General features: G+C 51.5%; 1 protein-coding gene across 1 annotated transcript in view; it reads left to right on the plus strand.

Annotated features, from left to right (window-relative positions):
- RRM2 (ribonucleotide reductase regulatory subunit M2) overlaps window positions 1-23112 on the plus strand; it is a 44321-nt gene extending 21209 nt beyond the window's left edge. Inside the window, exon 10 of the mRNA XM_088841185.1 lies at window positions 22910-23112. Within this exon, the coding sequence (XP_088697311.1) occupies window positions 22910-22945 (36 nt within the window). The 3' untranslated portion in view covers window positions 22946-23112. The remainder of the gene's footprint in view (window positions 1-22909) is intronic.
- The last annotated feature ends 1492 nt before the right edge of the window (window positions 23113-24604 follow it).

The following is a 24604-nucleotide window of genomic DNA, read 5'->3' on the forward strand; positions in this document are numbered from 1 at the left end:
GAGCTGGCATTTGAGCCTGGGGCGACCCAGCGCAGGCGCTCTGAACTTTCAGGTCTGTCATGTGCTGCCCCCTTGAGGCCCCTTTAGTTCTCACCTGTGTCCTCTGGGCTCTGCTCTGGGGGCTCCTCCTCGGTGCCCTTTGCCTCCCCCATCCCACCCCTCCCTGTGCCCTCTCCTGTCTCTCCTGCAGGGTTTTTCCCCAGGCCGTCTGCACGCCTGTCTGTGGAGTCGTAACTCTCACCTCAACGCAGGTTCTCAAGTTCCAGACCTAACATGCAAGTAGACATCTCCGCCTGGGCATTCCACCGCCACTCCCCCAGCTGCATCCCCAAGATGCTCACCGTCTACAGCTGCCTCACTCTACGAACTCCCAACTCTCCAGGTCAGAGGTCCAAGCTGCTGGAGCGGCTCTTCCTGCTGTGGCGAGGAGGGGAGCCTTCCCCCTCCACCGTCTCCCTCATCCACACCACCCTGGGGAATCAGTCCCAGAGGCTCCCAGGCAGCCCCTCCCAGTGGAGATCCTGGCCATTGCTCCTGGGTTATGGCCGCACTCATGCTCACGGTTCCCCCACCTTCAGTTCAGTTCAGTTCAGTGGCTCAGGCGTGTCCGACTCTTTGCAACCCCATGAACGCCAGGCCTTCCTGTCCATCACCAACTCCTGGAGTCTACTCAAACCCATGTCCATTGAGTCGGTGATGCCATCCAACCATCTCATCCTCTGTCGTCCCCTTCTCCTCCTACCTTCAATCTTTCCCAGCATCAGGGTCTTTTCCAATGAGTCAGTTCTTCACATCAGGTGGCCAAAGTATTGGAGCTTCAGCTTCAACATCAGTCCTTCCAATGAATATTCAGGACTGTCGATCTCCTTTAGGATGGACTGGTTGGATCTCCTGGCAGTCCAGGGGACTCTCAAGAATCTTATCCAATACCACAGTTCAAAAGTATCAATTCTTCAGTGCTCAGCTTTCTTTATAGTCCTACTGTCACATCCATACATGACTCCTGGAGGAACCATAGCCTTGACTAGATGGACCTTTATTGGCAAAGTAGTGTCTCTGCTTTTTAATATGCTGTCTAGGTTGGCCATGACTCTTTTCCAAGGAGTAAGCGTCTTTTTATTTCATGGCTGCAGTCAGCATCTGCAGTGATTTTGGAGCCCCCCCAAAAATAGTCTTCCCTCACTCTGCCCTCCTCCAGTCCGTTTTCCATGTAGCCTCCAGGTGATCTGTTAGAAAGCTGATCAAAGGATGGGCCTCCCTTGCCCTCGCACTGCCAGAGCCCAGGCGCCCGCTGGCTTCACCCCATCTGACCAGCACCGAGCCTCAGGGCTTCTGGACCTCAGCACCTGTCCAACAGGTCACTTTCCCCTGGTGCTACTCAGACACTGTGGGGCTGGGCTCGGGGTCGCCTCTGTGTGCCTGCGGCTTTGAGTGTTTATAATACAGAATGGTAACTATCTGTCACTTTCCACCCCCGCCCCAATCCCTCGGGTAGTGAGTGCCCTGAGGGCAGGGATGGGGGCCACGTGCCCTGGTACCACCGGACATCATCGGGCACAGGCCTGGCGTTCTGGATTCTCTCGGATGTTTGTTGAATGAATGAATGAGAGAGTGAGTGACTGACCTGGGGGAACTGCTGTCTGTGACCTGGTAGCGGGCCAGAGCTGGGGGGCACACGGCAGGGGTTAAGTGAGATAATGGTTGGGTCTCTTTCTCCGCACCGTCCCCGCTCACGAGTGCTGAGTGTTAAGTCACTTCAGTCGTGTCCAACTCTGTGCGACCCCATGGACGGTAGCCCGCCAGGCTCCTCTGTCCATGGGATTCTCCAGGCAAGAATACTGGAGTGGGTTGCCAGGCCCTCTTCCAGGGGATCTTCCCAACCCAGGGATTGAACCTGCGTCTCTATGTCTCTTGCATTGGCAGGTGGGTTCTGTACCACTAGCGCCACTTGGGAAGCCCGTCTCCCCACTTACCCTCGGGGCTAACCTGCATCCTCAGATGCTATAGATGTCTCTGCCATCCCTCCTCTGCACTCACAAGGCCTTCTGGAGACTGTCCTGTGAACAGAGCTTCAAGCTTTTAGAGCCAGGGACCTGAACTTCCTTCCGCAGGTGTCCTCAAGCTCCTTGGCCGTGCACCCTTCTGAGGACTCAGAGAGAATGCAGACCAGCCAGTGCCCGAGACCTCGGGTTCAGGAGTCAGTGACCAGTGGAATTTCTTTTTTAGAATAAATTTATTTCAGTTGTGCTGGGCCTTCATTGCTGTGGGGGCTTTTCTCTAGGACTGGTGAGCAGGGACTACTCTCTAGTTGCTGTGCAGGGCCTTCTCGTTGAGGTGGCTTCTCTCGTTGTGGAGCCCGGGGGGCGGTAGGATGCGCGGGCTTCAGTAGTTGCAAAACACAGGCTGGTTCAGTAGTTCAGTTCCCAGGCTCTGGAGCACAGACTTAGTAGTTGTGGCTCACTGTTGCTCCATGGCACGTGGGATCTTCCCAGGCCAGGGATCCAACCCATGTCCCCTGCGTCAGCAGGCGGATTCCTGTCCACTGTACCACCAGGGAAGTCTTCAGTTTATTTCTTTTTCAGTTTCTCTTGGAACCTGGGCTTGTCCAGATGTTCACGTGGTACGGTGGCCACTGGGCTTTATGAAGCTGCTGGCAGAGTAGCATTTGGCATCCCTCTGGTTCTAGAGGTTTCCAGAGCCTTGGGGCAGTGGTCCAGCTGCAGAAAGCTGCCTGCCTTCCTATTTTTAATAGCCAGTGAAGTGAAAGTCGCTCAGTCGTGTCCGACTCTTTGTGACCCCTGGACTATACAGTCCATGGAATTCTCCAGGCCAGAATACTGGAGTGGGTAGCCTTTCCCTTCTCCAGGGGATCTTCCTAACCCAGGGATCGAACCCAGGTCTCCCACACTGCAGGCGGATTCTTTACCAGCTGAGCCACAAGGGAAGCCCTTGGTCTACTTCTTTTGAGGAGCTTCCCTGGTGGCTCAATGGTAAGGAATCTGCCTGCAATGTAGGAGACCCAGGTTTGATCCCTGAGTCAGGAAGATCCCCTGGAGGAGGAAATGGCAACCCACTCCAGTATTCTTACCTGGGAAATCCCATGGATGGAGGAGCCTGGTGGGCTACAGTCCATGGGATTGTAAAAGTTGGACATGACTTAGTGACTAAACCATTGCCACCATCACCACTTTGTTTTGAATAGAAAGCTTCCAGAAATATTCATATCTTTGCTTCTGTAGAATCTAGAAAGTGGTCTTAGCCCAGAGGAGGTCAGCAGGTGGATTGGGATCACCTAGGAGATGACTTACTATGTCATGCCCTGCTCTCTAGGTCCTGCCCTTGAGACCTCTGGGGGTGGGGGCTGGGTGGCCTGGATACCCCTGCTCTCTAGTGGGGATGGGGGTGGAATGAGGGGCTCAGGGGGCTTTTGATGTCATCCTGAGGAATCTGAACTCTGTCCCTAAAGCCACTGAATTCTAGCTGGGAAGTGACACGTTCAGGTGTGCATTTCAGAAATATCAAGGGTCATGGGTGAGAGCCACATCTTTCAGTCTTATGCTCGTTTCACAGAGGCCTGGTGTCCACCCCACAGGCAGGGTGTCTTGCATCAGCCATCACTTTTGCCACACCCGATACATTCCAGTGTTTTCTATCCTATTCTCTCTGATCTGTTTTTCTGACAGTGCTGTTTGCAACCCTCCCCATTGATTTCCTGTCTCCCTGGAAGTTTTTAATCTGCAGTTTGAACAGCGATGGGTTGGAGAGAGGGAGATGGGGGTAGGAGGCAGGGTGGAGGCTGCTGTCATGCTCTAGCCGGCGGAGACGCGGGTCCAGGCCCTGATCAAGCAGAGCGAAGGTTCTGTGCTGCAGGCTTTGGCCCCCCCAGGGCATTCTCAGCTCCCTCGGGGGACATGGGGCAGCTCCTGAAGCAACAAGAAGGGCCTTGTGATTGGGCTGAGTATGGGATCCAGAAGATGTGGTTTCATAACTCAGGCACGCTGCGTGGTGTCTGAAAGTCATTTCATTAAATGTCGAGTGGAATCAAAATAGAAATTACATCTTTGGGACAAAGCCCATTGAGTCAGGAGCCAGGCATTCTGAATTGGAACCAGAATAGTCTCCTGGAGGCTGGGACTGGGGGTCCATAGCAGCTGTGTCTGCAGGCCAGCGTCTCCCCCAGGGGTTTCTGTGACTCCCCAGCTATGACAGGTAGTCCTGGAGCCCAGCTGCCTTGCAGGAATTGGAGGCTGCCCGGGGGAGCCAATGATGCCAGCTTGCCTTGTCATATGCTCCTAGGTACCTGTGCTGAGCTAAACAGTTACCTGTGTTATTGCTGATCCCCTCCCATCATCTGGGATGCTTCTTCCATTTGAGAACACTGAGGCTCAGGGAGGGCAAGGTATTGGACTGAGGTCACACAGCTCATAAAGGCAGAAGGGATTTGAACTCCAGGGTGGCTCCCACGCCCACCTTCCCTTCTGTGGCCTGGGCTGCTTCTCCTCACTTGCTCCTGGCTTTTGCAATTGGGCTTCCCTTGTAGCTCAGCTAGTAAAGAAGCCTGCAAGATGGGTTCGATCCCTGGGTTCAGAAGATCCCCTGGAGAAGGGATAGGATACCCACTCCAGTATTCTGGCCTGGAGAATTCCATGAACGAGTCCATGGGGCTGCAAAGAGTTGGACATGACTGAGCGACTTCTTTCACTTTGCAACTAGATGAAACCCGAGCTTCTAGGGGAAGGACTTGGGCGTGTTTAAAGTTCCCTGGCAGACCTGATGTGTGGTAAGGGTTGGGGACCACTGCTCTAGAGGGTGGGGAGGGGAGTGAATGGACTCTGTGTCTGCTCTCTGCCAGGTAGTCCATTCAGCCAGTGTGCGGGGTGGATCCTCTGCTGGGGCCCTGACAGCCTGCTGCCCCGTGAGCTCTTCCATCCCACCTCCTGCCCCCATCCTCCCATGCCCACTCCCAAGTGTGTGTTCATCCCCTCCCCCTCAGGTGGGTCAGCTTTGGAGGGCTGGAGAGCTGGGGTGTCAAAGGGGTAGAGCAGGCCCTGAGGTGCCTGGTGAGCTCAGAGGGGAGGGAGGAGGAGGAGGGGAGGCAGTGCTTTGTGCCCACTGGTACAGGAAGGACCTTCCTGGGCCTTGCTTTTCTAACCCACTACGTTCACTTTTGTTTGTATTCTTTCCTTCCACATAGGTTGATTTTGTTCTTTTTCTTACTTCCAGCTTTGGATTTATAATTTATTTCCTTTGTTGTTGTTCTGCTAATTTAAATATAAGTTTTTAAGAGCATGGGTTTTCCTATGAGGACTGTTTTAGCTGAATCCTGTAGGGTCTGGTTTGGGGTGTTTTATTATTATTTCTACATATTCTGCAGTTTGAGTGTGGGCATCTTCTCCGACTCATGAGTTAACAAAATTTTTCTCCTTCAAGATGGTAGCTTCCCTGCTCCCTGCCCTCCCGCCCAGGTTTTGTCATAAACTTTTAGTTTTATTGCACTGCGATTAGAGAATGTTTTATGTTATTTCTGCTTTTTGGAATTTGAGATGTTCTCCTTGTTAGCTTGGAGTGATTTTCTTTTTTCTGTTTTTCCTTGGCTTTATTGAGTACTATTGACATACAATAACCTCTATGTATTTAATGTGTACGATATATTAAGTTTGGACATATGTAACACCCAGGAGGGCTTCCCATGTGGTGCTAGTGGTAAAGAACCCAAAAGCCATTGCAGGAGGCATAGGAGACAGGGCTTCAATCCCTGGATTGGGAAGATCCCCTGGAGAAGGGAATGTCGACCCACTTTAGTTTTCTCCACGAACCGACTCATTTGAAAAGACCCTCATGCTGGGAAAGAATTAAGGCAGGAGGAGAAGGGGACGACAGAGGATGAGATAGTTGGACAGCATCACCGACTCAATGGACATGAGTTTGCACAAACTCCAGGAATTGGTGATGGACAGGGGAAGCCTGGTGTGCTGCAGTCCATGGTGTCTCAAAGAGTCAGACACGACTGAGTGACTGAACTGAACTGATTCTCCATGGGAGAGTCCCATGGACAGAGGAGTCGAGTGGGCTACAGCCCATGGTGTAGTAAAGAGTTGGACACGACTGAAGGGACTTTGCAGGCACGCACACACGCACGCACGCACACATACCCCCAGGAAACTATCCCCACAGCCCAGCTAGTGACCATCTCCATCTCCCAGCCCCAGTTTCCTCTCACCCTTTTGTAATTTCTCCTTCAGGCTTCTTCTTACCCTCACCTCACCCTGTCCCCAGGCAGTCACTGATCTGCTTTCTGTTACTATAGGTGAGTTTGCATTTTCTAGAAATGTATTTAAGTAGAACATGATCATGTGATTTCTTTTTTAACTGGCTTCTCTCACTTACCATAATTATTTTGAAATTTACCCAGTTGTGTACAATGAGGGTTCTTTTTTATTGCTGTGTAGTATTCCACTGTATGGATATACCACATGTATTTATTTATTCACCTCTTGATGGATTTTTGCCATTTCCATTTTGGGGCTGTTATGACTAACGCTGCTACAAGCATTCATGTAGAAATTTTTCATGAATGTATGCTTTCATTCCTCTTGGGCAAATAACTCAGATGCAGAAATGGCTGGTGATATGGTAGGTGTATTTTTAACTTTCAAGAAATGGCCAAACTGTTTTCCAAAGTGACTGTTCCTTTTCCCTGCCAATGAGCATAGGGAGCAATGTGAGAACTCTAGTTGACAACTAGAGTTGACTCTAGTGGCTAGTCTTTAATTTTAACCGTCCTAAGTGGGGGTCGAGTTGACTCACTGGAAAAGACTCTGATGCTAGGAAAGGTTGGGGTCAGGAGGAGAAGGGGACGACAGAGAATGAGATGGCTGGATGGCATCACCGACTCTGTGGACATGAGTTTGAGTGAACTCCGGGAGTTGGTGATGGACAGGGAGGCCTGGCGTGCTGTGATTCGTGGGGTCGCAGAGAGTCGGACACGACTGAGCGACTGACCTGAACTGAACTGAACTGAAGTGGGGGTCAAGTGTATCTGCCATAGTTTTCATGTATGTTTCACTAATGACTGACAACTTTGCACATCTTTGCTAATTGTCTATTCAAATCCTCTGTCTTACTAAGTTTTAAAGGTTCTTTACATTCTAGACACCAGTCCTTTTTAGATATATGGTTTGTGGATTTTTTCCTCCAATCTGTGCCTCCCCTTTTCATTTTCTTTACAGTGTCTTAAAAATAAAAAATTTTAAGTTTTGGTGATGTTGAACTTGTAGAAAATCACACAGGTCATCTTCTAAACCAGACCATCTGAATCCAAAGTCCCTGTCCCACCCTACTGTCCAAGGACTGGATTCTACTGGATAAGGTCTGCCTGGGAAGTGCCCTGAGGGCACCCTAAGGAGCGCATCTAAACCTTGGAAGGATAGCTACTCTCAAAGCTAAATTCAAGTCAGTCTGTTATGGGACAGACTTCACAGTCTTAGAGGGGAATAGCTCGCAGGCCCGGAAGACCTAAAGGATGCTGAGTGAGCACTGTGAGCGAAAAGGGGCAGGCTCTGCTGTATGCTCCTTGGTGGTGGGCATCCAGTTGTGTTTCTTCAGGTGAGGCACATCTGGGTCGTCTGGAGGGCTGGCAGACAGCCCTCATCCCCCCACCCCAGGTCTGTTTGACTCCTGAGAAGTGCTCATCTACTGGAAGAGAGAAAGGAGCCTTGCCCGTTCATTCGTCCACCCATTCAGTCGTTTTTCCTGAGCCTTGACTGTTCTGGGTTCCAGACACAAGGATGGAATGAAGGGAGGACAGTTGCTGAGCTCAGCCCATTGCTTGGACTGGGACTTTCTCCCCCAAAGCCCCAGGGTGAGGAGCTACAATGAAAAAGAAAGGCAGTGGTCTCAGCAGAAAGTGGAACCAGAGCTTCAGCAACTTAGAGGGCCCTGAAGCCCTCTCCGTTTCAGGGAGCAGGAGAGGAGAGCCGGGCAGGGGCCAGGTGAAGACGCTGTGCCTGGTGCCCTGGGACCTCCCAGGCCCTGTGACCCTGTCCAGAGAGAGGACACGGAGGATTGCATCTCTGGGAGAAAGTAGCCAAATCCTTGTCACACCTCAGTTGCTCATTGTCCGTTAAAAAAACAGAACAAAACAAAACATGGCTTCTGGTTTATACATCAGTTATTTGAGTCTGGCTCATGTGAGTATTCCCTGCAAGCCATTCTGATTCTGGCACAGCAGTGAGTAGGGTCAGTCGAGGGGTAAGTGCCATCTTGAGGGGCTCCTGAAGGACAGCCAACCAATTTCAGCCACCAGTGACTTAGCAAGCAAGAGGTCATGCCTGGTTCAAGCACAGAGACTGTGAGGCCCAGTAGTGAAAAGCCAGATGAATTCCTGTCACCCCAGGCTCTTGGTCAGCTTCCCCCCAGCCTTTGCAGCCTAGAGTAGGGCCAGGGTCCTGATGTGAGCTGGAGAGAGACCCATGTTATCTCACCTGTCCCTCCTGTGGACTGAAAATTGTGCTGCTGGGCGCTGGGCCCTTCCTTCCTCCATTCCCAGGCTGCTCTTCCACTGTTTTCGGAGCACGGACATGCTGTACACAGGGTGTTTCCCTGAGCCCGGCGAGGAGCAGAGAGGAGACTCCCACCCAGTTCTTGCCCTTGAGGCCCCTGGGGTCTAGAGGAAGTGGAGGGGGTCTTGTGTGGGAGGCAGGAGAGTTTGTTAGCCTTGCCCTGGGCTCACCTGTGTGCCTGCTGTCTTTGGGTTTCCTCACCCCGGAGAACAGTCACTGCAGGCAGATTTCCATGAATTCCATGAATTCGATATTCGGTCTGTTCTGAAACGAGGTTCTGGGTTACATGGTTTTTGGAGGTTTTGACAGAATGCGCAAGGAGCTGGATTCAATTAAAATTGCCATCGCTGAGTTAATGACTGTGACAATACAATTCACCGCCAAATTAATGAAATACTAGGTCTCATCATTATACTAATAATCTTCACACAGCAGTACAAAAACAACAATTATTTGGGGAGGGGTGACTCATTACATGGGAGAACAGTTTTGGACAAGTCTCAGAGCTTCCTTCTGTGATCTGAGGAGGGAGAGAGAGGCACTAAGGTTTCTGAAGTGCCTGCTGTGTGCTAGGATCAGGGGATCAAAGAGACAGTCCTTGCTCTGGGGGAGCACCCAGCTCCCATGGCAGGGACAGCCATGAGTGACTATAAAGTGGTGTGGCCTTGAAAGGAAAAGGACCATATGGAAGGCTTCCTGGAGGCGGCAGCGTTGAGGTGAGCCTGGGAAGACAGTACATCCGTTGGGTCTTGCCCCTCTCCTCACCTCCTTTTTCTCTGCAGCAGGCTGTAGTCTGGCTTTAGTCCCCTCTTCACCTCTGAAATGCTCTTATCAGGTGACCTTCACATTGTGAGACCCAAACATGGGCCCTCGGTCCATCCCCATCTTCGAGGACTCCCAGAGCAAGTGCTCCGAGGGGTTTCCATGGCCTCCGAGGTTCCCACAAGCATTGCTGCCCCCCTTCTGTTTCCTCTGCTGGGTCCTCTGACCTCTGAACACCTGCGGGCCCCGGACTGAGCCTTTTTCTCCTCTCTCCCCTGCCTCCCAGCTCCCCTGATGTCCTGGACACTCACTGTCCAGTCCTGACCCCTCTGATCATCATACACAGGCATCTCACAGTCTATAACAGCGCTATCCTGCAGTGTCTAATACACGTTTTTAAAACCAGGTTTCACGATAGAGAAAAATGCACCCGCATAATTGCCTTTCCACAAGGTGAATGCATTGGGATCTCAGCTCCAGAATTAGGAAAGAGAATGCTACAGCTCAAGGAAGCCCCTCCCGGGCCCTGTGGCCCCACCACACAGGCGTGGTCAGGCCCTGACTCTTATCACCTGAGGTGGGTCTCACCTGGCTTGGTGCTGAGCATGAGCGGAATCATAAGACATCTGCTCTGGCATCTGGCTTCTTCGGCTCAGTGTCACGTGTGTGGGACTCATCCACATTTCCATGTAGCTGTGCTCCGTCCTTTTTGTTGCTGTAGGGAGTATCCCACCATGTGAATGCACCACAACTTATTCATTCTACTTTTGATTGGCGTTTTTGTTGTTTCCATTTTTAGAATTGTGAATAATCCTGGGAGAGGGATTGATACTCAGTCTTACCCCTCACTCTGCAGGAGTAAGGACTAGCTTGACGTGGTGGGGAGGGGGTGAAGGGGACACGCACGCATTCTAATGGAACTTGCCTTATGGAGGGCCCTGGCCTTATGGAGGGCCTGCTGTCGGCATCTCAGCACCATTGCTGGCCCTTTTATTTTAAATAAGAGGTTGCATGAATTAATAAAGAGATAATGAACACATGAATGCATTTCAGAAAACATTATTGCGTGTCAAATACGGTGCTAGCTATTTTTGTAAATGTTATTGTATTCAAACCTTGGAGATGGGGTGACTACCTTGACTTTATAGAAGAAAAAAGATTCAAGGACCAGGATATCCAGATCATTTAACTTCTGTACTCAGTTTCCGCATCCGTGAAATGGCAACAGTAGGTCTTGGTGGGTGGTGGGGAGAACAGTTGCATGATCTACATAAAGCAGTTAGCACAGTCCTGGCACAGACATGTGCTTAATAAACTCTGGCTCATCCTCTTTATGTTTCAAGGTCATGTAGCTTGTAAGTGGCCAACCCAGGATTTGAACCTGTGAACTCACCATCTCACTACATCATTTCTACCCCTGGGGCTATGGGAGTGTCAAGGAGGGGTCATGGCTGTATCTTTCTGGCTGCAGCCTGAACTTTTCTCTCTTGAACTCTGGGATGTGAGGGGAGCTTGTGCCTGAGCCACCTCTGTGTCTCCCCCCACCCTCCTCACTGCACATAATCGGGCTATGATTAAGCAGATTGGTTTAGACTCTGCCCTGGGAACTGACGCCCTCCCACCTCCAAACTTCCTTATCCAGAGAATGAAAATAGCATGCAATCGTGGGCTGTGCTCACTAATTTCATTTTCTGTGTCCAGAGTAATAGGGCCTCTTGAACTCTCAGGCTGATTTAAATTCGAATAACAACCAGCCTAGCATTTGACCGGAGCTCTGAGCTCTCTGCCCTGAGCTTGGCCAGCTGCTCCTGGCAGAGGGCATGGCAGGTACTTCCGGCCTCCCAAGCTGAGGCCACGTGGACCCACCCTGGGCACGCCCCACTCCTTCACCTCCGGAGGACCCACTCGTGATTAGAATTGTGCCTCATAAAAAGTGGTGCCCCTGGGGCTGGCAGGGCCTTAGCCCTCTGGATGGAACTCTCTTGGCTTCTTCCATTAATTTGTCATTTATTTCTCACTCTTTGGCCAAGAGACAGATGTCAGTTTCAAATGGGGATCAAGTCTAGTCCTGCTTTTAGTCACAGCTGGTGTTGAGAGGTGAGAGGGGGCGGGTGACATTTTCAAAGGGGTCTGTTGCTGAATAGGATGGCACCACTTCTCCGGTGAGCGGACATGGCCTTAGTTCAAGCTTGAGTGGTAGAAGAGCTGTGAAAAGTGGTCACTACATGCTCCCTGGTTGTCTCTTGCTCAGCCCCAAAGGACCCCAGGAGGGGGCCACAGCAACTCCCAAGGGACCCCGTGGGGCCACTGTGACACCCAAGGGACCCCAGGGCGCCACTGCAACTCCCAAGGGACCCCAGGGAGTCACTGAAAACTCCCAAGGGACCCTAGGGGGGCATTGCATCTCCCAAGGGACCCCAGGGGCTCACAGCGACACCCAGGGGACCCCAGGGACCACGGCATCTCGCTCTTCCTTGCTCCCTGCCCTTCAGCGTCAGGGATGCACTCTGAGTTCCTTGTTTCTTCCTTCCCCTCGGCTGGCAGTGTTTGCTTAGGGTCTGCTCCTCTGATTCTCACAAGATTGGGGTTACCCTCCTTGAGGCTCTTCTCCCCTTCAGTCCCACTCACAGCCCTGTGGCCTCTGTGCTAGGGATCCTGAGATGGGATGCAGGGTCTTTCCATGAGGACCTCACGGACAGGTGGGCTCGCAATGATGTTTTCCAAATCAGGATTCTACTAATGCAGGCAGGAAAAAAAAAAACAAGCAACCAGCTCCAGGAGGCATGAGATTTAGGGATCACTGGACTGAAACAGTTCATCAGGCTTCCTTCCTGCAGGACTGCTCCGAGCCTTTACTGCTTTAGGAGAAGAATATGATGTGGCATTTCCCAAATACATGAGGGCATGACCCTCCCTGCATGCGCATGCGGGGGTGTGAAGAGGTGAGGGGCTGGTCCAGGTACACAGTTCAGTGAGGAGCTGAGTGACCGCCAGGGGTCCCTCGCCTGTACTGGTCTCTCCCAAGCTCCTGAGTCTCCAAAGCTGTTGGGTAGTGAGACCGTCTGGAACCACCTGTCAATGGCATGGGCTCTCCAAGTCACTCAACATGCTGTCCCGTTAGGACAGCAGGTACAGTGTTGGGAGTTTGCAGTGTCAGATATTCAATGGGAGCCCTGGTCCAGGGAGCAGGGGACACAGGAGAAGTCTTGGCTCTGCCGTTTATTGGCTATCTGAGTTGAATCAGTTCCTTCTGGATCTTGGTTTCTCCACATGGAGATAAAGGACCCCCTCTCTGTCCCCATGCAAAGTACTAGCAACAGTTTCCTCGGCCTGTCAACAATTTGAGGCATGTGCCAGTCCAATGGGAATAACGATTTTCTTTAGTTGGCTGGAAGCCTTTGCTTTTTTCTGGCCAAGATGACTGTGCATCTCAAACCAGCTGTATGGTCAGCACGAGGTGAGCACACGTGCAGGGAGATTGGGTTCCGAGTGGGGACTCGTCCTGGACTGGCCTCATGACCTTGGGCAGGATGTTTCTCCTCTCTGACCCTGGGTCCTCCATCACGCCAGTGAGGTGACTGGCCTTGCAGCTCCAGCATTGCATGAGTGGGGTTCTGCAAAAGTGAAAGTGAAAATTGCTCAGTTGTTTGCGACTCTTTGTGACCCCATGAACTATACAGTCCATGGAATTCTCCAGGCCAGAATACTGGAGTGGGTAGCCTTTCCCTTCTCCAGGGGATCTTCCTAACCCAGGGATGCAACCCAGGTCTCCCATGTTGCAGGTGGATTCTTTACCAGCTGAGCCACCAGGGCAGCCCAAAAATACTGGAATGGGTAGCCTATCCCTTCTCCAGCAGATCTTCCCGACCCAGGAATTGAACCTCCTGCATTGGGATCTCCTGCATTGCAGGCGGATTCTTTACCAGCTGAGCTATAAGGGTTTTACCAGGCCCTGACTAATGGCCTGTGGCTGCAGCTGGCCAGGCCTGACTGGGGAGGGGGCCTTGAGGGCACCGCCATCCCCAAGGCACGTCCCAGAGGCAGGTGCGCTCCGCTGGCTGCTCCCTGGAACAGCTGCTGACGGGGTCTTGGTGGGGCGGGCTGGCGGGCCCCGCTCTGCTGCAAGTGTGGCTCTGGGGTCCAGTGCTCATCAGCTAAGCAGGTAATTATGTGTGCTCTTTGTTCCCTGCACAAAGGAGCTCTCAGAGAACTTCCGAGAGGCCCCGCTTCCTGGCTGATTTTATTTTTTTTTTTTCAGAGTTGGGAGTGTGAAAGCCAGGCTGAACCTGCCTAATTGTGCCTGCGAAGGCTATTCAGAGAGACCGTTCTTGGAAGGAAATCAGGACGATTAGCTCTTGGCTGTGGCGAGAGGGGAGGCAAGCTAATCATGGTGAATGACAGCCTGTTCCCGGGAGAACCAAAGGGCACAGAACTGGGAGAAAAGACGGCAAAAAAAAAAGCGGGGCGTCTGCTAGGCCTGCCTTTGAGGGGGTGGCTGGGTTCAGCCATCAGGAGGGAGCAGAGCCCGGGCTGGACCAGGAGGGCTGTGCTCGCTCAGGCTGCAGGGGTGGGTGGTGTGACGTTGGGCCAGTCACCGAGGGTCTGAGTGGGGATTCGGTTTCCCTGAGTCTGCGGAATGAGGGCTGTGCAAAAGGACCAGATAGAGCCATCCATCACAGAAACGACAGGTGGGAGCCGAGGGGTCCACAGCAGATGATGCCGGAAGGGCCGGAGGAGAGGGCTCCCGCAGCCAGGCACGGGCCCTGGTCCTCTGGCCATTTCTCGGCTGTGGCTGCACCCTCCTCCTCCCCGTCCCAGTTTTCTGCCTGGACCAGAGGAAAGTTTCTAATTTTTTTTTCCCCCAATAGTTACTTAATTGGCTGTGCTAAGTCTCAGTTGCAGCATTCAGGATCTTTAGTTTCAGCGTGTGGGATCTAGTTCCCTGGCCAGGGATCGAACCCCTGGGCCCCCTGCGATGGGAGCGGAGAGTGTTAGCCACTGGACCACCAGGGAAGTCCTAAAAATTTCTAATTCTAATTTGAGTGCCTTGTTGGGCTTCCAGTTCAGAGAGGTGGCAGTTCAAATCTCAGCTGTGCCTTCTCTTAGCTCTGTGGCATTAGGGATGCTCCCTAACCTCTCCCAAGCCTTTTCTTAGCTAGGTACATTGTGGTACACAGTGGCCTGACTCCCGGTGGGTCATGAATGCTTTTTATCTCTGCTACAGCATCTGGAAACTAGGGTCCATGCAAGCTCAGTCTCCCCATAATGAAAGCTTGGTTGAGTGTGTGGCTGTTTAGACAGCATTTTCAATATAGAGGATGTGCCTTCCTACCTTTTTTAAATGGAGTCCAAGGTGCATATTTCATTTTTTATTTTCTTTTAAAGAGAAGCAGCGACTTCCCTGGTGGTCCAGTGGCTAAGACTCCGTGCTCCCAATGCAGGGGGCCTGGGTTCAATCCCTAGTCAGGGAACTAGATTCCACATGCCTCAACTAAGACCCGGCAACAGCCAATACAGAAATAAATATTAAAAAAATAAATAAATAAAGAGAAGCAAACAAGTGTTAGGGTCCCAGCCTTGAAGTTGTTGCCTGAGCTTGCATCAGGGCTCCACCTCTCAGCGGCTGTGTGATAATCACTTTGATCCCCAGTTTCCTTATTTCTCAGTCAAGATAATGATTACACCCACTTCATAGGTAAGCGATGGGAACTACTATACTCAGCATAGGGACTGGCACTTTGTAAGTGCTTAACAGAGTTTAACATCATCATCCTTACAATATGATGGCTCAGGGTCACGCTGAGCCACATGTTTGCCAGCAGGAGACAGAGGAATGACTCTATTCCCACACGGCTGAATGAGAGAGTCAGGGCTTAGGTTCAACCAGTGCTCACAGCAAGGCTGCCAGGCTGACATCTGTGCTATTGGTCTGTGCTGGACCATGTCAGTTGTTAACTATTTTGAATACCTACACCTGGATAGAAGAGACAGACCCTCTTCTTCCAGGGCAGAAACAGAGGGGACAGGTGTGGGTGTGGCTAGCAAACCAGCCCTAGAGGTGACCCAGGTCTGCTGTGAGGAGCCCAGGGCCTTGCAGGGGTCTCCCAGCCCGTATAGCCACTCCCCTGGTCCCCAGGGGTGAGAATGCAGCTGCCATACCAGCATGCACGTGGAAACAGGCTACCCGGGCCACGAGAGGAATCTTCTTGTCTTATTCCTTTATCCTTTGGCTGTTCCTCGAACTAAAGGCTTTGCATTCTCCCCATTCAGAAGACAGTCACTCTATTCTTTTGGTTATCTTTATATATATTTATTTATTTGCTTTCACCTGGTCTTAGCTGTGGCACTCGGGGTCTTCACTGCAGCATGTGGCATTCAGTTCCCTGATCAGGGATCGAACCCCAGTTCCCTGCAATGGGAGCCTGGAGTCTTAGCCACCGGACTTCCAGGGAAGTCTCATCTTTTGGTTATCTTAATCTCGACATGGGGCTTCCCTGGGGGCTCATATGGTAAAGAGTCTGCCTGCAATGCTGGAGACCTAGGTTCAATCCTAGGTCTTCCCTGGGTCAGGAAGATCCCCTGGAGAAGGAAATAGCAACCCACTCTGGTATTTTTGCCTGGAAAATTCCATGGACAGAGGCTCCTGGTGGGCTTTTAGTTCATGGGGTCACAGAGAGTTGAACACAACTGAGCAACTAACTTTAACTTTTTAATCTTGACACTTAAGGAAATTTTGGAGATGCCAAATGTGTTTCCCACTGAGCACCTTTGTGGAATCCTGAGCGATGAAGTTTCCAGAGGGTGGCCTGGCTGAGAGCAGTGGTGGCCCCTGAGGATCCGTGGCCAGGGAGTTGATGTCCCCAGGACCCTGTTCCATGCCAGGAGGAGGCTGGGTGAAGCTAGCTGGGCTGCCAGCACCACACAGGGGACCTGCTGTTTCTGACCCCAGCTGCTCCTTCTGTACAGGAGAGATAAGAAGTTAACGCCTACATGATATAAAATGGTTTGAAACAAGCTCTGTAAATGTGCTGATAGGCGCTCAGGGTTATATGACCAGCATCCTCTCCTGGGTAACCCATGGTAGGAGTGGAGTCAAAACGCGACGGACGAAGGAGGTGAAGAGGTCACGGAGGCTTCTCCCCACTAAGAGACTGGAAAGGACACGCGACTGATTGGACTCGGGGTTCATCTGGGTCCCTGTTCACTGCGGGTGTGTGTTGTGTGCCCTGTGGCTCCCTAGGGCTTCTCTGTCCACTTTGCTGAGCTCGAGTACAGTGGCCCTCCCACAGTCCACGGTGTCTGAAGGAGGAAAGGGTGGTGGAAGGCACAGAGGGAGTTTCCCGGTGGGCTGGCGGGCCTGGTGGTCCCTCTGCCCGTGGGGTCGAGTAGGAGGGTGGCCTGAGGCAGGCAGAGCCCCGCCGGGGGAGCTCTGTTCATCGGCTTTCCCATGGCCCTCTCCGCTGCCTACCTGCTGGGAACACAAAATTCCATCTTAACCTAGACAGTATTCTTGCCACCTCTTCTTAATATCTTCTGCTTCTGTTAGGTCCATACCATTTCTGTCCTTTATCGAGCCCATCTTTGCATGAAATGTTCATGTTACCCTTATGGCAGAAAGTAAAGAGGAACTAAAAAGCCTCTTGATGAAAGTGAAAGAGGAGTGTGAAAAGGTTGGCTTGAAGCTCAACATTCAGAAAACAAAGATCATGGCATCTGGTCCCATCACTTCATGGGAAATAGATGGAAAAACAGTGGAAACAGTGTCAGACTTTATTTTTTTGGGCTCCAAAATCACTGCAGATGCTGATTGCAGCCATGAAATTAAAAGACGCTTACTCCTTGGCAGGAAAGTTATGACCAACCTTGATAGCATATTAAAAAGCAGAGACATTACTTTGCCAACCAAGGTCCGTCTAGTCAAAGCAATGGTTTTTCCCTTGGTCATGTATGGATGTGAGTTGGACTGTGAAGAAAGCTGACCGCCGAAGAATTGATGCTTTTGAACTGTGGTGTTGGAGAAGACTCTTGAGAGTCCCTTGTACTGCAAGGAGATCCAACCAGTCCATTCTAAAGGAGATCAGTCCTGGGTGTTCACTGGAAGGACTGATGCTAAAGCTGAAACCGCAATACTTTGGCCACCTGATGCAAAGAGCTGACTCATTTGAAAAGACCCTGATGCTGGGAAAGATTGAGGGCAGGAGGAGAAGGGGACAATAGAGGATGAGATGGTTGGATGGCATCACCGACTCGATGGACATGGGTTTGGGTGAATTCCGTGAGTTGGTGATGGACTGAGAGGCCTGGTGTGCTGCGGTTCATGGGGTCGCAAAGAGTCGGACATGACTGAGTGACTGAACTGAATTGAACTGAATGCCTTTTCAATAAAGCCTTAAAGATGACAGGCCCCATTTCCTGAATAGAGCATAGAGCAGTTATTTTACACTTCATCTAATTGATTAGAATGATTCCTCTAAATTAACCAGGCCTTGCAGAGCCCAGGGCGGGGTAGAGAGCCAGGCAGACAGAATGTCTCGCCCAGGGGGTGGCGGAGTGTGGGGGGTGGGAGGCTCCTTGGATCCCTGCAGTATGGGCTGCGGTCCATCTCCTAGATTCTGCCCTCCTTCCCTTGGACCAACCGCCCCCATACCCCAGCCTCCTGCCAACCTGGCAACGTATGTCAGCCACTGGCTCCTAACAGCCTCTGTCCTCCCTAGACCCCCGCAGCCTGTGACCAGGGCCTCTGTCTTGGGGTAGGCAAGGGTCAAGGGCACCCTTTGTGGCAAGTGGGTGAAATGTTTGGTCTCTGCTAATCCTCCAATCTGCTCCAAGAGGAAAACGATGATTTATGATCCCATTTTACAGCTGGAGAAACTGAGGCCTGCTGGGCGGTGCTGGGGCCTCAGGCTGGCTTTGTTGACTCTGGAGCCCAAGCATGTTTGCTGCCCTGTGGGGCCGGGAAAGGCACTCCCCAGGCCCCGGTGCCAGGTGTGCTGCACCCTGCAGTGTTTGAACATTCCACCAGGTGGACTCAGTCAGGAGGAACTGGTGCACCCACTGTCTCTCCTGGGGCAAGCCTTCCCCACCTGTGAGGTCTGGAGGGGTCCTGGAGAGGTCCACTTGCCCTGTAAAGACTCGAGTGTGTCTCTCACAGAGCGCCCCTCCCTTCGCTGAGGGCGGATGTCAGTGGGAATGAGAGCTTGTGCCTTCAAGAGCTGGATGTACAATTCTGTCCGAAGCATGTGTATTGACAGCTGTCACAGAGGCCTGCCCCAGCCTCTCTCGAGCCGGACTCAGATGCCACCTCCCCCGTGAGGTCTCCGTGCTCTCCGGTCTTGCCTTCAGCTCCTCTGGAGCATCTCTCAGCTGTGAACTTGGTTGCCAGGACATCCCTCCACTATGCCCTTTGCCGCTGAGTCTTACTTGCTTCGGTTTCCCCAGATCTGCTGCCTGGTAGACACCCGGCAAATGGTTGTTAGAGGATGTAGTGGTCAGATTAAGGCATGAATTAGCAAGTGGGTGAGAAAGGAATGAGAGCCTGTGAGCTGATCCCTTACGTGGGTTGGGAGGAGGTGTCCCTAGGCATTGTGCCCTCCCCTCGCTCCTGGACCTCACTGCTCAGCTCCCAGACACCTTCTGGCCCTGCGGGCTATGAGGATGGACAGATACCTCCTCTGTACCCAGTGCCCATGTCCTACACAGGTGAGAGCAAGCCTGGGCAGGCCAGGGTCTGGAGTTCCTGCCAAGGTGGGCACCCTCTTGGGCAGTGAGGTGGCTGTATGTCTGTGGGCTTGCTTTCAGGGGGCCCTCGGGGCTCGAAGGCAATGATCCTGTCTTGCTGATCTTCTCCACCGATGGGGCGTGCCTTGTCCTGGGCGGGTGCGGGCCCAAGACACAGCAGCTGTGAAGGTCCTCTTTCCCTTGGGTCTCCTGCCTCTGTCTCTGCCCCTCTCTCTGGGCCAGAGGAACTGGAGGCAAAATGGGAGCTTAGCGCCTGGGCAGGAGGATTGGGGAGCGAGGCAGAGTGTTCATGGGGTCAAGGCTTCAGCCAGAGCCCTCCTACATGGATCAGAGACTGGGTCCCCAGACCAGAGCAGCTGGAGCCTGGTTGTCCATTGCAGGGGAGGTCAGGGGACAGGAGAAATCAGGCTGGGTGGACAGAGATGGGAGAGATGGGCTCAGGGCCAATGTCCCCGGCTCCAGGGGCAGTGTGCTCCCAATGTAGTTCATGGCCCTTGTATATGGCCTGCCCATTCCCATTTTCCAAATTGAAGATGACTGTTGCTGTTCTGATCTTTCTTCCCACGCAAAGCCCTGCCTCTGTCTCCTTGCATTTGCTAAGGCCTTTGGCCAAACGTCTGCTTGCCCAGAGGAAATGTCTCCAGGGCTTTCTTGGAGACAGCTCCCAAAGTGACACATCAAATTGTCGGGAGGAAAAACTTTCATTCTATAGATCTGGCTTCAGAGGAGGGGGCCCTGTGACTAACTGACAAGGGGACAGATGAACAAGAGAAAAGATTCACATACCGATGCAAGCACAGAAGAAGTGGCTTAATAACTGGAGACGGGGTCATACACCTACCAATAGGGGAGGGGAGGGACAGAAAGAAAAAATGAGTTTATTTAGGGAAGACCTACAGGCTTTAAGAGATGAGACAGCTTGATGTCTTACCACTTTGTTTATACAAGTGGTCCTGTGTCTTCTCCTGGAGGGAATCCTCAACCCCCAGGGAGGAGATTGATGGCAGCTCCCCTTCCAGAAGCATCTATCTTTAGTCTGATGATGGAAACTCTGCAAAGTCTTCTTTCTGTACGTGTTTGTTTGTCTCTTTCATTCATCAGTAGGCAGTCAGCCTTTTACTCCCTGGCTACCGGATTCTTTTTATAATTTCTCAGGTTGAAGCCTCCTTTTTAGGTACAATTGCACACATGGGGGCTTTGCAGGTGGCCTGGTGGTGAAGAATCCATCTGCCATTATAAGAGACGGGGTTTTGATTCCCAGATCAGGAAGATCCACTGGAGAAGGAATGGCAACCCACTCCAATATTCTTACCTGGAGAACCCCGTGGACAGGGAAGCCTGGAGGCTAATAGTCCATGGGGTCGCCAAGAGTCGGACATGACTGAGTGATTTCTCACGCACATACATACACATGGGACAAGAGGGAAAGGCGTCTTGGATTAACTACTGGTTCCAGAACTGCTGTTAGGAAAGGGACTGTCTGTTCCCAAGGATGCCCTCATATGCCCTGTTGAGGCCTAGATGTCCTTGGCACCAACTCAACAGAGAAGATGGAAAGATGCTCTGTATGAGACAAGTCTGCATTCTGTGGCAGAGACAGTAAAAGATGAGAAGGCAAGTGTGGTGGGGGGTGGGGGGCCAGGGGGCGGTTGGGGGAGACCAGGGTCCTCTCAGAAGAGGACATTCTGAAACTGGCAGGGCCTGCTGCTACTTGGAGACTTGCTGGCATGAGAACAAAAAAGGCCCTGCTCAGTCGTGACTGACTCTTTGCGACCCCACGGACTGTAGCCTGCCAGGTTCCTCTGTCCATGGGATTCTCCAGGCGAGAATGCTGGAGTGGGTTGCCATTCCCTTCTCCAGGGGCTCTTCCACACCCAGGATTGAACCTGTGTCTTCTGCATTGCAGGTGTATCCTTGACCACTGAGCCACCAGGGAACAAATGCCCTTTACAGAGTCTTCTTGGAGACCATTGGCTCCTGAAAGCTGTGTAAATAAACTGGAACTTCAGGTTCTCTGGTTCCCTGAGGTGTGGAAGCAGGATCCTGGAGGCCCCAGGTGGTCTGAAGTCTTGAAGCAAATTTGACTTCAGGACCAAAGAGAGATGGGAGTCAGGTTTTCCCAGCTCCTGAGGGCCCTAGCGGCCTTGGCTGACACCCAGTTTACCGAGCTTGGGTCCTGCCCCTTCCCCACTGGGAGTAACCCAAAGTGAGTGAACCCAGGGGAGCAGCTTCAGTCCCACCTTGCAGGAGGCCTGCCTAGCTCTCTCCCACTGGACAGGGGAACCCACCTACTCCTGCCACTAAGGCCCCTCAGGAGAGCGCCCTGCGTGTCCCAGGCTCAGATGAATTCCATTCCTAGAGGGAATTTGTCCTGGAGGGACGGGGTAAGGATGCAATCAGGAAAGGTTAATTTTGAATTCATGCTGGATCTTCTGTGATTTTAACCATCTTTTTTTTTTCTTTCTTTTAAAAATTAATTTATTTATTATAAGTGGAGGTTAATTCCTTTACTGTATTGTGGTGGTTTTTGCATACACTGACATGAATCAGCCTTGGATGTACATGTGTCTCCCCGTCCCAAACCCCCTCCTGCCTCCCTCCCCATCCCATCCCTCAGGGTTGTCCCAGAGCACCAGCTTTGGGTGCCCTGTTTCATGCATCAAACTTGGACTGGTGATCTATTTCACATATGGTAATATACATGTTTCAATGCTATTCTCTCAAATCATCTTACCCTCGCCTTCTCCCACAGGGTCCAAAAGTCTGTTCTTTATTTCTGTGTCTCTTTTGCTGTCTCACATATAAGGTCATCGTTACCATCTTTATAGATTCCATATATATACATTAATATACTGTATTGGTGTTTTTCTTTCTGACTTACTTCACTCTGTATAATAGGCTCCAGTCTCATCCACCTCATTAGAACCGACTCAAATGCATTCTTCCTAATAGCTGAGTAATATTCCATTGTGTGTATGTGCCACAGCTTTCTTATCCATTTGTCTGCCGATGGACATCTAGGCTGCTTCCATGTCTTGGCTATTATAAACAGTGTTGCAATGAACATTGGGGTACATGTGTCTCTTTCAGTTCTAGTTTCCTCGCTGTGTATGCCCAGCAGTGGGATTGCTGGGTCATATGGCAGTTCTATTTGCAGTTTTTTAAGGAATCTCCACACATAGTGGCTGTACTAGTTTGCATTCCCACCAACAGTGTAAGAGGGTTCCTTTTTCTCCACACCCTCTCCAGCGTTTATTTTTTGTAGACTTTTGGATAGCAGCCATTCTGACTGGCGTGAGATGGTACCTAATTGTGGCTTTGATTTGCATTTCTCTGATAATGAGTGATGTTGAGCATCTTTTCATGTGTTTGTTAGCCATCTGTATGTCTTCTATGGAGAAATGTTGGTTTAGTTCTTTGGTCTATTTTTTGATTGGGTCGTTTATTTTTCTGGTATTGAGCTGCATGAGCTGCTTGTGTATTTTTGAGATTAATTCTTTGTCACTTGTTTCATTTGCTATTATTTTCTCCCATTCTGAAGGCTGTCTTTTCACCTTGCTTATAGTTTCCTTCATTGTGCAAAAGTTTTTATGTTTAATTAGGTCCCACTTGTTTATTTTTGCTTGTATTTCCGTTATTCTGGGGGGTGGTCATAGAAGATCTCACTGTGATTTATGTCAGAGAGTGTTTTGCCTATGTTTTCCTCTAGGAGTTTTATAGTTTCTGGTCTTACATTTAGATCTTTAATCCATTTTGAGTTTATTTTTGTGTATGGTGTTAGAAAGTGTTCTAGTTTCATTCTTTTACAAGTGATTTTAACCCTCATCTTGCTGCTTTTGTTTTTGTAGGTAGACATAATGGCCTGCCTCAGGAAGATAACCTGACCCCAGCAGTAACCCTATATGCCCACCCTTTGAAGGACGGTAAGGAAGTAAAACAAACACATCCCCCTGTCTGAGGCTTGCCATTCTAGGGGACATGCGCAAGGACTGAATAGTCTTTTTACTTTGTTCCCTCACCTGCCATCTCTGATCCATAAAAGAACCCCAGCAAGATGGTTATTTTGAGGCTCTCGCCTGCCATCTTCTTGGTTAGCCGAATAAAGTCCCTTCCTTTTCTTAACACCTCGTCTCAGATTTATTGGCCTGTCATGCAGTAAGCAGAGCAAACCTGGACTCGGTAACAAGGTCTGCCTTTCTCTGCAGGCTTCCTGCTCTCAGGAGGGCTCAGGAAACCCCAGACTCCCCATTTAGGAGCTCTTGCACCTGCTGGGATCTCTTGTCACACCGCCCATCTTCCAGAATGACCCATTTGCAGCTTTCCCAACTATCTGTCACCTTTCCTCCTTGGCTGGAGCTGGGAATTTGTTGTTGAGGCTGAGCAGGTGGCTGAGACACAGAGCATGAATATATCATGATCGGGGAGTCGGCTGGTAGATCGTGGTAACACATGCTTCCTTCCCGAGAAGGGGTCCTGCAGCCAGGCTGCTGAACAATCCCTTGACTGGCTCTGAGGTCAGCTGGTGGGGGAACTAGGCAGCCCCCTCCCCAGCCTGTGGGTGCTGGAATCAGAGTGGGGCTTTCAGTCTAAGCTACTGATGCTGGAAGAGGTAGCTGGATGGACTGTGTTGTCAGTCTGGTTTCCCTGTCTCGGGTGTGTTGTGTGTGTGTGTGGCGGGGGGAGATGCCTGGTGAAGTCTGGGTGACTGATCAGCCCAGCTTCCCTTGGTGGCTGCAGTCAGTTTGGGCCTAAATAGGGGACAGACACAGGCCCCACTGCTAGGTGGGTCATTTAAGGCCTGGGCCTCCCTCTCCCCTCCTGGCTCCTTCCCTCCACCCTGCCTTCCTACTGGAAGGAATTGTGAGGCTCCCACAAGCCTCTGAGCAGCAGAGAGAGTGTGAGACTCAGGCTCTACACCCTCCCAGACTTGGCCTCTTGAAAGCCCGGGAGATGAACGCCTGATTAGAAATCAGATGCTGTTCTAAAAAGCCAGTGCAACGTGGGAGGCCTGGAGAGACAGCATCCATTAAAGAGCCCCAAATCAAGGGCTGTACCTCGGGGCCACAGGCTGCTGTGAGAAGCGGGCCAGGCCCAGGCCTGGTGAGGGGAGGGAGAGGTCACCCCAGGGCACTGTCTGCCCTGAGCAGACGTGTGCAGGCCTCCACTGGGCTCAGCACCCACACCGGGGACAGCGGGGAGGATGGGGCTTCCAGGCCATCAAGGCCCAACCCTTTCACAGCTCACATGCGGCTTCATCTGCTCTCTGCACAGAGAACCTCTGTCCCCAGGGCTGTGGAAGGCATTGTTGTTTAGTTGCTTGGTCGTGTCTGACTCTTTGTGACCCCATGGACTGCAGCATGCCAGGGTTCCCTGTCCTTCACCATCTCCCAGAGTTGGCTCAAACTCATTTCCGTTGAGTCGGTGATGCCATCCAACCATCTCATGCTCTGGAAATAAAGGAAAGAGTAAAAACCTACCCTCTCATGGAGTTTCATGGAAAAGTAGGGAAGATGCTCCAGAGGGCGAAAAGAAACTGTCTGCTG

This window comes from Moschus berezovskii, chromosome 11, assembly GCF_049115385.1.
Source record: "Moschus berezovskii isolate FMDL1 chromosome 11, NW_MosBer_1.0, whole genome shotgun sequence".
NCBI classification, from domain to species: Eukaryota; Metazoa; Chordata; class Mammalia; order Artiodactyla; family Moschidae; genus Moschus; species Moschus berezovskii.